General features: G+C 51.4%; 1 protein-coding gene across 2 annotated transcripts; it reads right to left on the bottom strand.

The window, feature by feature from the left end:
• Positions 1–405: 405 nt before the first annotated feature.
• On the bottom strand, positions 406–8,146 carry TGIF1 (TGFB induced factor homeobox 1). 2 transcript variants are annotated; one of them, XM_061131415.1, is made up of 3 exons: positions 7,818–8,146; positions 2,410–2,636; positions 406–1,420 (listed from the first exon to the last, which is right to left on the bottom strand). In XM_061131415.1, the coding sequence occupies exons 1-3, from the start codon at positions 7,831–7,833 to the stop codon at positions 845–847; spliced, it is 819 nt and encodes a 272-aa protein (XP_060987398.1). In that variant the 5' UTR covers positions 7,834–8,146; the 3' UTR covers positions 406–844. The 2 variants fall into 2 exon arrangements, with proteins under 2 accessions (XP_060987398.1, XP_060987399.1); XM_061131416.1 differs by lacking the exon at positions 7,818–8,146 and adding an exon at positions 6,058–6,324.
• Positions 8,147–11,666: the final 3,520 nt, after the last annotated feature.

Raw genomic sequence — 11,666 nt, 5'->3', positions numbered from 1 at the left:
CATTCCGGTGCTTCAAGACTTTCCTTTTCAACATGGGTCACAGCTTAAAATATGCAGTCTAGACCACCAAGGGATTTTTGGTTAGCTAAACACCGATGGAAATGATTCATTTCAATTTGTCATGCAGTTTTAAGAAAAGATTTAAGGGCCTGCTATGCCTCCTATCAAGAGTAAATATCACACATCCTGTTTATACAGACTGGCTTGTCCACAGTTGTTCAAAGAGTTAGTGACACCCCCCCAACTCACACTCCACCCTACCCCCAACTTCCTGCTCACTAGGGTGCTATATTCCTACTCATTTTTAAGAAGTGCCTCCCTCAACAAAATACTCTGTATTACAGGAATTTTTAAAGAAAATACTTTATTATGTCATGAAAAAAATGCATCAATCAACTAGATTCATACTTGTTTGAAAAAACAATTGAAAATTTATTAGACAGTATGTGGGCATCCTGTTCCACATGGGAATGAGAAGATGCTATAGGTTCTCTAAGTATTGCACAGTCTGAAAAAAACACCAACGAAAAAAAAGGGAAGGGAAGGGGGAAAAAAAAAAAAATCACATGATCTTGGGAACCATCTCACATTATGAATAATCTACCAAGAAACATTAAAAAAAGAAAACCCTTTGTTTCTACAGTAGCTCTGAGTTTATAGTTCTTGGAATGACTGTATTCCATTGACAACATTTCAGTAACAGGAAGCTTCATTTTTAGCAATCCCATGTGCAAATATTAATAAAAAAATATATAAAATAATGCAAATTCATCTTTTGCTATCATCCCAGCAATCATAACATTTGTTTTTGAGAACTCTTTTGCTTGGGAAAAAAAAGGGGGGGTTAAGCCATAAGTTTTGCCTGAAGCTCCATCTCTGCAGCCTGTTTGAGTGCAACATCTACCAGAAGCTGAAATCCACTGAAATCTTGGTTGAGGTCCGGCGGAGTAGGGGGAGGAGTGTTGAAAAGACCACTCTGTGTGTTTGCACTTGGTCCAGACCTACAGGAGTCCTCTGCGTACATGAGGGAGGTGTCTGTAAAGCTGCTGTTTGCCATCTGCTGTGTATCTATGTTCTGTCCCACACCAACTGACTGGCAGAGAGAGAAAGGCACATCTTTTAATGCAGTCACGGTGGTATGACAGATCACTGATGGACGAGCCAAAATGGATCCTGGGGAGGACGGCTTAGGAGACAGTGGCCTCCCCAGGCCTGGGTTGGGCCCAGCTGTACAAGAGTGAAACGGGCTCTCCTCTAGAGCTGGCATGAGGTTCCTAATGCTCACTGCTGACTCCACAGAGCTGGCTTCAGTCATCTTGGCCCCACGGCGGGAAATTGTGAACCGATTTGGATCTTTGCCATCCTTTCTCAGCATGTCGGGGAGAAGCCTGCGCCGGGCGTTGATAAACCAGTTACAGACCTGAAATTGTACGGGGATGTTTTAGACATGTTAACACTCTGCCAACACGCCTGAGAACCTCCTTCATCTTGTTGCTGAATCACTGAGTAGTGTCCAACTCTCTGCAACCCCATAGACTGTGGCCTACCAGGCTCCTCTGTCATGGAATTCTCCTAGAATGGGTTGCCATTTCCTCCTCCAGGGGATTTTCCCAGCCCAGGGATCAAACCCAAGTCACCTGCACTGGCAGGCAGATTTTTAACCCAGAACTTTCTTGGAGGATGCCTAACTGGTCTCTCTCTTTGCATTAAAGAAGGCATGAAAAGGCTTATAGGAACCTACAAATTTATTTCAAGGTATTTTGAGCCCACCCAAGAAAGGAGAGGTGCTTCCTGTCATAAACCTCCTCCTTTTCTAATACAAATTCCCTTTTTGGCTTCTCATCATCCTTAAATCCTTTCAGGACAGAAAAAAAAAAAAGGTATACGTTCTCAAATGTCTGAAAATTATTTTAGAGAGGGAAGTTTACCTTTTAACTCTCCCCATATTAACCTATTATCTACTGCCCAGCATTGAAGTTAATCAACTACAGGAAAACCTTCCTGTATGAAAAGAGCCACTCCTCCCAGTTACTGATTTTTTTCCCAGTTCAAATGACTATGTCAACAGACAGGACATGAATTACCTCACTTAAGTCTGTCCTTGTTTAAATATCAAACCAGTTTCCTGGGCAATAGAGTAAGATTTAACCTCCTTTTTATGTTCGGTGCATAAAGGAAGGCTCTTTTAGGCATTAAAGGAAATGCTGTTTGACAGATGACTGTCAAGTGTTTCTGTTTCTCTAGATAGCTAACAGTTATTAGCTGTTAGCACTATAAACTTTACAAGAAAAAGATATGCCCCCCCCTACCTTTGAGTGAGGAGGCAGTTTATGACTTGCTATAGAGGAATGCTGTAAAGTGATTCTGGGGGGGGGAATCCCACCACCCCTGGGAATGCCTTCTCCTTACCTGTAGTGTAGATAAGTGTGTTTGCTGGGACAGTAACGCTTTTTCTTGCTCTGAGGGGTAGGCGTTGTATCGGTGTTCATACAGCCAATCGCGGAGAATCTGAACGGACTCCTTGGGCAGGTTGCCCCTCCGCCTTCTCTTGCCTGAGCCAGCAGAAGAGGAGAGGTCCAGGGGACTGTCCATGCTGTCATCATCTTCAGTCTCACTGCCAGACGCGGCCACAACACCTAGGACAGGACAGAGGCCAGCTATCAGCTGCTTTTATCAGCAGAGCACCTACTGCAAAGCTCACCTCTTTTAAACACTCAGCACAACCGCATTTTCTCAACTTCTGAGAGTCCAGGGAAGCACCGGTGTTTCTTTGTCCTCAAACACCAGAGCTCGTCTGAAATCTGCAGGGTAATTCGACTCGCAGCGTATTCCAGATCCCCAGCCCACGGTCAGGTTCCCTTTTGTACCCACTTTCCTACAGGACTCAACGACTCACATTCCTTTTGAGTGAAGCTCAGAAAAGTCTAATCCAACAAACGAAACAAAGCTGCACCCAAGGCGAATAGCGTGCCACGTGTGAAACAGGAGAGGTGGCAGAGCAGACGGGATGTGTCTGACAACCTCCTCGGTGAGGTCATTGCTAACTGGGAAAAACAGGCCAGCCAGTATCTTAATGCATGTTTCAAGCGCTGTTCTTCCTCCCTCTTCCACTGCAGGTTTTGAAATAAAATGGAAGTTTTTTTCCCACTGATACAAGGAAGGAAAATTACACTCTTAACCCAGTTAGTATTCGAAAGATAAAATGCATGCCAGAATCTTCTGCCAGTTCCTTTTCCTTTTCACTGCTACTTCCTTTTATTCAAAACTAGACACCTACTTTTAATGGACAGCACTAGTCACTTTTTACTAAATACAAACAACCACTGATGCTTTCAGTTTCATGGCATAAAAAGCTTTTTCTACTTTTAGTATTTATGTTAAGACCTCAAAAGATGCCTAATACTGAGTAGATTTTTAAATTTCTATAAATTGCAATTGCCAGCTTAATCTGAACCTAGAATACTACATACCAATAAGCAGGATTCCGCTTTAAATCATTACATGACAAAGAAAACTTGAATATGCAACTCCCAAAGGAAACTCCTTTGTTTACAGGCACTTTAATCCTACCAGAAATTTTAAAAATTCACACACCATAGAGAATATTTAAATCACACTTAGACTGGGTTCCACAAAAATTCAAACTTGGCCCTTTCAGACATTTAAAGATAACTTTGACTTTTTTTTTTTCTGGCTCTGCCTCGAGGCATATGGGATCTTAGTTCCCCCAACCAGGAACAGAACCTGAACCCCCTGCATTGGAAACTTGGAGTCTTAACCAAGAAACTGCCCCCAAATTTTGAACTTTAACTTTCCCCCTTTCAAAAATACAAAAGGCTACTCTGACTAAAGAAAATGAATTCTTGTTTTTGAAGCATACTACAGTATGCTCTAAAAACCAGTATTTCTATGTAAAAGAAATTAAAGTAGCATGAAATGTAAAGGTAGGCATTCTCATTAACGTTGTTGACAGAACCTCAAGTAGTTTACCTTGGTAAGAAATAAAAACAGAATATTCCTCAGAGTGATAAACCATTCAATGGCTTTTAAAGGAATTTTTCCAAAACCCCTTTCTTTTAAAGCATTTGATGGATCACCAGTTAACTGAATCTAACTCTACTTGCTGACACATTTTCAGCTTTGGACAGCAGGGGGCAGAAGGTGCCAGAGGGAGTGTCCACAGAAAACGCAGAAACTTCCAAAGACAAAGTAAAGCAAGTTCTAACAAAAGAGGAGGATGATCTTGCAAATTCACTTCAGCTCAAGGCTTCATGAACAAACAGCCATCAGTAAAAGGCCCCGGAATCTTAAATTCTAACCGCTGCCACATATCTGATGTCTCTTTCCCCAGAAGATTTCATTAAACTGCTTTTTAAAAAGAAGTTTCAAAAAAAGGAGGCACATTTAAAACTGAAAGTGCTTTTCACTGTTGAGCAGATGAAAACCTTTAAAAACCCATGTTAAAATTTGGGTGAAGAAGTATTGACCAAAAAATCCTTAAGAAATTAAAATCGGCACACTGAACAGTGAACTCCCAACTGTAAACTGATAATCACAAATAGTTTGAAACAAACAAAAACCCCCTAAAGTGTGTCCTTTGATCTGCTTACTTGGTTTGACAAGAAGCCGTCACTCTCAGAACAGGCGAGTGACAGAAGGTAGATACCAGTTAAGCAATACCAAACTGCAGTGACTTTACTCTGCTCTCAGTTCACTAGAATCAATGAGTGCCAGGCCTCCGGACGTCTTAACAAAGCTGAAGGAACAGGAAGTTAAGACTTCAGTCCCTTGGCTGCCCCAGCTGGTATTTCACTACAGCAAACCACGTTTGCTGCTGTCAGGGCTGTTTCCATTAAAACTCTCCCTCCGGATTGTGGCTCAACTTGGAAAAACAAAAAGACTTTTCCACGTTACTCATTTCCTATTGTCAAAGAGCTTTTGAACGCTTTCCCGGTTACGACTTGTTTCCAAACGTCTTGCTCTGCTCACGCTTTAAAAAATGTGGTGATGGGGGGTGGGGGGAGTTGGGCGGGAAGCGGGGATCACAAGCCTCTTACTCCATCCACATACAAGGAAATGTTGTTTAGACAGCCACAAGATGGCCTATGGATTCCACAACCCTGAAAAGCACTTTTTTCCCCCCTGAATAGGAACAGAGGGAGCGGCAGAGCACTGGGAAGGGTCAGAGATAGCGGTTGTGAAGTTGGACTTTAAAAAATAAAATCTGAAAGAGGCTAGAAAGGGATCTCGGAATAAGAATAACCGAAGGAACTTATAAGTGTACTATTAGGAAAAAGCAAACCTAACAAGTTTCCGGATCTTAACATCTCGGGAGAAGTGACAGGAACCCTACTTAACACCCCAGACACTAGATCCAAGGAGCCCACCCCGTCAGGAGCCGGGAGCAATGACACTTGGGGGATTTTCCTCAACGAGTCTTCTGCTCGTTTGAAAGTCACTTGGGGATATCCTTTTGGCATCCTCAGTTTTCTAAGGCGGGACACTATTATCACTAACCAGTCTTACAACCGCCCCCCCCCCCCCGGCTTCACGATTGACTTTTTTAAAAAGCGCTTTTATTTTCAACAAAACTTGAAAAGAGTTTCAGACTTTCGTAAGACAGGCAGACAATAGTCGGACTCGGCGAGCCCGGCGGGGACAGGTCTCTTCCGGAGCCCCGGCGGAGGCCGCTGGGCGCGGGGCCCCCAGGTGGCCGGAGGCCTGGGCGGGGGCAAGCAGGGCCGGGCGGAACGAGCCGAGGGAGGAGCCCGGCCCCCGCCGGCCCGCAGGCTTTTGTTCCGCCAGTTCTTCGGCCCCCGCCGGAGTCGCCCCTCCGAGCTCACGAGCGAGAGAGCTCGCCCAGGCCTCGGAGTTTCAGATTACAAGAAGAAACTAGAAACCGGACCGTGAATCTCAACGTCCGGAGGGGCCTGCCCACCCGCGGAGGATTTGCCAGGAAAACCTAAAAAGGGAAAGAAACCGGGGCCACCTCGGTAGCCTCTGCTCCCCCGCACGGGCTCTGAAGCAGTCGGCTAAGTTTCCCCTCCAACACGTCACCTTTCATTGTTTCCATGAGTCGGCGCGCGGCAGCAAGACCGCGCGCCCCGGGGCAGCGCTCCACGGAGATTCCCCAGGGACCGGCGGGCTCCTGCCGGGCCCCGGCTGGGGGAGGGGGGCTTCGAGGGAAGCGGAACGGGAGGCACGGTGGGGAGGGGATACCCCAGAGCCCGGGGGTGGCCGGGGAGGATCATCCCTGCCGCCCGCGCCAGAACCCGAACAATGGGGCAAGCCAAGCCCTGCTCTAGCACCCCTAGGGGCACCCATCAGAAACACCCTTCCCCCCAACTTATCCCCGGCAGTTCACCACGAGGGAGGGAACGCCTCCCTCCCGGGGACGGTCTGAACCTGTCAGTCCTCTCCAAACTGACACCATACCCCATCCCCCGACGCCCCCTGTGCGCTCCCCGCGCGCGTTTTCTCTCCCAGTCCAGTTAAACATCCAAACTTCTGAGCCCCCCAGGTCCCCGGCGAGGGGACGCGGGGAGTTGGTCCAACCTCAACTACCAACGACCCCCCCCACCCCCGGGGTTGGGACGTTGAGTTTGACCCCCGCCCGCAAAGCGGGAGGTGCGGGGCTCCGCGTGTTTGAGTCACCGGCCCGGGGTCAATCGAACGTAAGTCCAAAGTGAAAACGTGGCCGAGGACACACACGCTCTCTCTCGGTCCGGGGCTGGCCGGCTCTAACTTGAGTCTGTGAACCGTATTCGCCGCACGAGTCTGGAAGAACGTGGAGCAGGAGCCAGTCTGGGCATGCGCAGCACACCCCGCCGCCCGCCACCCCCCCCCGCCCCTCCGCGCTGGCTTCCCCCAGCGATTAACTTCTGTTTTGAACCACTCGACATAAATCACAACAGAAAAGCCAGCTCCGGCCCACGACGGAACGTTCGGGGTGCCTCCCTGCCCGGGACTCAAAAAGTTAACTTCAAAAGGGAGTTAACATTCTTTGACCTTTCGTGGTGGTGGTGGTTTTTTTTTTCTTTCTTTCTGTGTATTTTGTTTTTAAACCAGACTGACGGCAAGTTTCAGTTGTAAAGCTTCCAGAAGGCCTGGTGGAAACAATGACAGACTCGCTCTTTGCATGTCACACTTGGACTCGTTCTCACTGCACGCCCTCAGTCCTAACTCTTCCTCTTGCCACAAATTCATCGTGGGAAAACTTTTGTGACGCTAGGAATTCTGGAAAATCTTAACTTTCCCAAAGGGACCGACCCCCCCGGGGGCGATCGGGGGTCCAGAGTCACGTTCCTCCGAGGGTGAAACGCCCCATCCCGGGAAAAGTCGTGCCCGGACCCTGCCGGGAGCGAGTGGAGAGCCCCGGAGCCCAACTTTCAGACAAAGCGCCGCGACCCCGCTGGCCGGGCCACCCCGGGTCCCGACGGAGAAAAGCGGGGCGGGGGTAACCCCCGACTCGGGACCCCACTCCCCCGCCCGCGAGAAGCCAACAAGGCGGCTCGGCGGAGCGTGGGGTGTCGGTTTGGAGACAATGAAACTTGGAGGCGCACAAACAAGGCGCGGAGCGTGCTCCTTGACAACGTGCCAGCAGCGTGGAGAGGCCCGTCTCCCCACAACAGCCCCTCATTTTGTGTCTGGAAGGAAAACAGCAACGGCCGTTCCAGACGCAGCTTCCACAAAGAGGACGGCCGCGGCTCAGGCCCGCGAGCCCCCGGGGCGGACAATCCACCAAGTCACCCGCGCCGCCCGGCGAGCACGTTGCCCCGGGACCCGCGCCCAGAGTGCGCGCCGCCCGTGAGCCTTACCTTTCTTGCTTTTCATTCTGGAGTTTCCCGGCCAGCGCCAGGCGACAGCGGGGGTCTCGAGGGGCCAGGAGCGGGGACGGAGGGGCCGAGCGGTCGTCCTCCTTCCCGGCCGACTCTCCCGTAACTTGGAGGACGCGCTCCAGCCGTTATTGCTACACCCGGCGGCGCTCGAATCCCAGGCGCCCGCTCCTCGGGCGGAATTCAAGTGACACTCGGGCTTCCTCCCGCCGGGATCTTCTGGCAGCGGGCCGGGGACGCTCCCTCGCCCAACCCGCTCCCCTCCCCACTCCGCTCCTTTGTTCGCGGCTCCTGCTCGGCGCACCTCGGCGCTGTCAGAGTGAGCGAGGCAGGGAGGGAAGGTACCGGAGGTCCTGCCTCCGCCCCCAGCCGCCCGCCCCGTCCCCCGCCCGCCCCGCCGCTCCTCCGCCCCTCCCCCGCACCTTCCAGCAGCCGAGGACCGCTCTGAGCGCCCGGGCCGCGCCGCCTCACCCCGCGCCCCCGGGGCGGCTGTCACCGGTCCCTCGTGGGGACGGCCGAGCCCAGGAACTCGATCCCTTGTCCCCGCCGCGCGCCCGCCGCCCGCATCCCCGGCTTGGCGGCGGCGACACCAGCCCTGAGTTGCTCCCTTGGGCCTTTCTTCCCGGGTTTGGCGAGGGTGCGTTTAGTTAGGAAATTGCAACAGATGGGGAAAAAAAAACCCACGCCGTTCCCTCCTCCACCCCCGGGAAGAAAAAAACCTCCCCTTTCGATTTTGACAGCTGCCCCAACTCCACCGGCCCGACTCGGGCCGCAGGAGTAGACAGCCGCTGCTGATTCAAGGGGCGGGGCTGCGCAGGAAAAGTATTCGGGAAAAGAACCAACTTCTTCCAGGACGCGCGGCTGCCATTGACACGCGCGGGCGCGGAGCGACGCACCCTTCTCCCGGGGCTCTTCCTCCCAAAGCAACAGTAGGGGGCGGGCGGGCGGGGGGATGGGGGGGAGGATGAGACACAGACACCCTAGGCGAAAGTCTATTCCCCCCGGCTAAAGCTGCGAGTTCCGGCCTGGATTGCAAGGCAGTTTCGAAATCTGACATGTTGCGGACAGACACTTGTCATGCTCACATGCTCTTTAAAAGTCGGTGCCTGGGGATGGCCCGGACGCGCGCCCGCCCCGCCTGAGACTCGGCCTGACACCCACCCCCGGACCCCCGGGGCAGCTTGTCTGTTTCAGTAAACAGTCTACTTTTAGGACTTAACATCCTGCTAGGGGACCCCTTTTCCCTCACCCCACCCCCGGTATTTCAAACAGAAACTAACCATTAAGTAAACATATGTTCCTGTTGGTTTATTTTGGTTGAGAGTTAGGCGGGCTCCAGCGGGAGTTCCTGGATGAAATTACCCATTTAAAAAGTCCAGATGCTTTAGGCTGATTTCAAGAAATGCAGCCCCCTCCCCGCCCTCTCCTCTGGGTGTAGTTTTTGCGTGTCTGTCCCGTTGTTTTGAAGTCAACGAACTGTCACATGCCACACTAAGACTTTCCCCATCATTTAAAAAAAAACCAAACATAAATAACCCCGGTAGAGACGTCAGCGCCCGAGTCTGCCTCCAGCTTGTGCTCTGCACTTTGTTTTGTAACCTCGATGAAGAACCGGCAGAAGTTCTGTGGAAATAAGGTTCAACCCAAGAAGAAATAAGGCGGCCAAACCATAACTGACTAAAACTTTGGAGCCTCTGTTTTCGGATTACACTTAAAATTAAAGCCAGCCTCCCACCCACTCACCCTCCCCAAAAAAGGCATCCACCCACTCCACCCCACCCCCCGAGTGACTTAAGGCCAGAGTTTACAAAGCTTGCGTGTGTTTGGTGGTGTTTCCCCGCCCCCCCCCCCCCAATTACAGGACTTAAGATGAATAAACAAGGAAAACAGCGTCACTCTAAAACGGCGGCAACCTTTCGATTCCCACCCCCACACCCCCCCGCGGTGTGCCGACGGCTCGGCACCTAAGAGAACACGCGTCTGAAACGGCCGAGAGGGGATCCGAGGCCTGGGGGGGAACCACCAACCCGGAGGCTCCCCTGCCCCTTGCGGGTTCTTCCCAGCCCGCCTGGAGACGAATCAGCGGCTGCGCCCGCGCGCAGCACCGACGCGAGGCGGGTAGGGGGCTGCCCGTTCCGGGGCCGCAGCGCTCTAGGCGTTTGAAGGGCGGCCAGTCGCCAGGATTGGCGGCTCGCGGCCGTTGGGACAGGGAGCTGGGCGGGGGAGGAGGGCCGCGGGAGGAGGAGCCGGGCGCCTCCGCCGCCTGAGTGGCAGGAGCCTCCCGCGGAGCCGGGCGGTTACTGCGGAGACGCTTTGTTTGCTGACTTCGAAAGCCGCTCCGACTGCCTCGGCCGCTTTCGAAGCGGCTCCACGAAACATACTGCCTCCGGTGGGCCTCGCCCTCCCCCGGCCGCCGGCCCCAGCGCGCGCCCGAAACGTCTCCTCCTCCTGCGTGGCTCCGCTCGGCCACGCGGGGGCTCTCCTTTTGTGCACAAAGGTGTCCTTTTCTCCAAGTCAGCTTGGCTCCTGACGGCGATTCGAAGGCAACCGAGATGGGAACGGAGTTTACAGCTAGAAAACCAACTTTGCAGAGGAAGAGGGGAGCGGCGCAGAGGATTAACAGTCTCTTTGAAACTGCTAGGAGGAGGAGGAAAGTCAAATTTTCCTCTCTCGCTGGAAGTCCGGCTTGATCCGGGCAATGCTCACCTTTTTGCTCGAGCGAATCACATTGAAGCAGGCAAGACGCCCCGGAGAGGAACCCAGGCACCCTTCTGGGTGATGCACCCCCCCACCCCTCCACACAAGAGCCTGTCCCAAACTTGTCTGAGGATTTGAAATTTTGGTGCATTTTGGGAAGAAAGTGCCTGGAATCTGTGTGACAGGCCAGGAAGACAGCCCCACAGAGTGGGCTTGAAGAACCAGCAATTGCTTAGGATATTTTTGTTCATTTGCTTCTCTCAAGGTGGAAAAACAAGTTTCAATTCTGGCTCTGTGAGTCCCTTCATGTACCAGGCCGGGCCTCTCTGTAAAACTGATCCAGTGACTTTTAAAAATTCTTTACCATGTTTGGGGGGGGGGGGGGGGGTGGATTCACATTGACTACATATTATTTGCTGACTTCATATGAATATTAACTATATTGGAAAGTTGCCTGAGAGAGAAGGGAGACGAGGTACTTGATCACGTTTTACACCATTATTATTTTTTTTTCCCTCCAAGCACACAAAGTTCCATGTGGTGTCTTATCTTCCCAGGCTGCCTCAAGGCCAAGAAAAGACACAGACTTAAGTTACTTTTCATAGCTGCAAACTCTTCAAAGGCAAAAACTCAAAAATGAAACTTGGAAAGGCAAATAAGCCAGGAAAGTGCATCAATACATTCTGTGTTACTGTTTTGATACTTGGTCCATCAAGTGACTGCATAGTAAAGCCTGATTCCACCCAGCACTGTCTTAGGTGGAAGAAGGATGACTCACCTGTCACTGGATCCCTTTTGAATCTCCTCACTAAGGGACAGATTTTTTTTTTTTTTTAAGTAAAATACGCAGACTGCTGGGCTCCACAGAAGGGTTCTATAATCATCTCTTCACATCTCAGGTCAGAGGGTCTTGGGCTGCTCAAGGAGAAGCCACCCATTGTCTTTTCAAGGACTCAACCCATCAGTGTGGTGTTTATATCAGTCTTATCAGGATAACTCTCCTCCCCTCAGTTAACCTGAATACTTAACTTGTAATACTACTACTATTTGTAATCACTTTTCTCCTAGCCTGCATTTCCCTTCCCAGCCCACCTCCCCCCTCCTTTTTCCCTCTGTAGCCACAGGCCTCCTTTT

This window comes from Dama dama, chromosome 27 (assembly GCF_033118175.1).
Source record: "Dama dama isolate Ldn47 chromosome 27, ASM3311817v1, whole genome shotgun sequence".
In the NCBI taxonomy this organism is placed as follows: Eukaryota; Metazoa; Chordata; class Mammalia; order Artiodactyla; family Cervidae; genus Dama; species Dama dama.
This window is presented reverse-complemented; position numbering and strand designations above follow the sequence as displayed.

Bases quoted from the DNA above. Each gene is read 5' to 3' on its own strand.
- TGIF1 (XM_061131415.1), bottom strand. The intron at 1,421-2,409 runs GTAAGGAGAAGG...GTACAATTTCAG, and splicing joins CACACTTATCTACACTACAG to GTCTGTAACTGGTTTATCAA.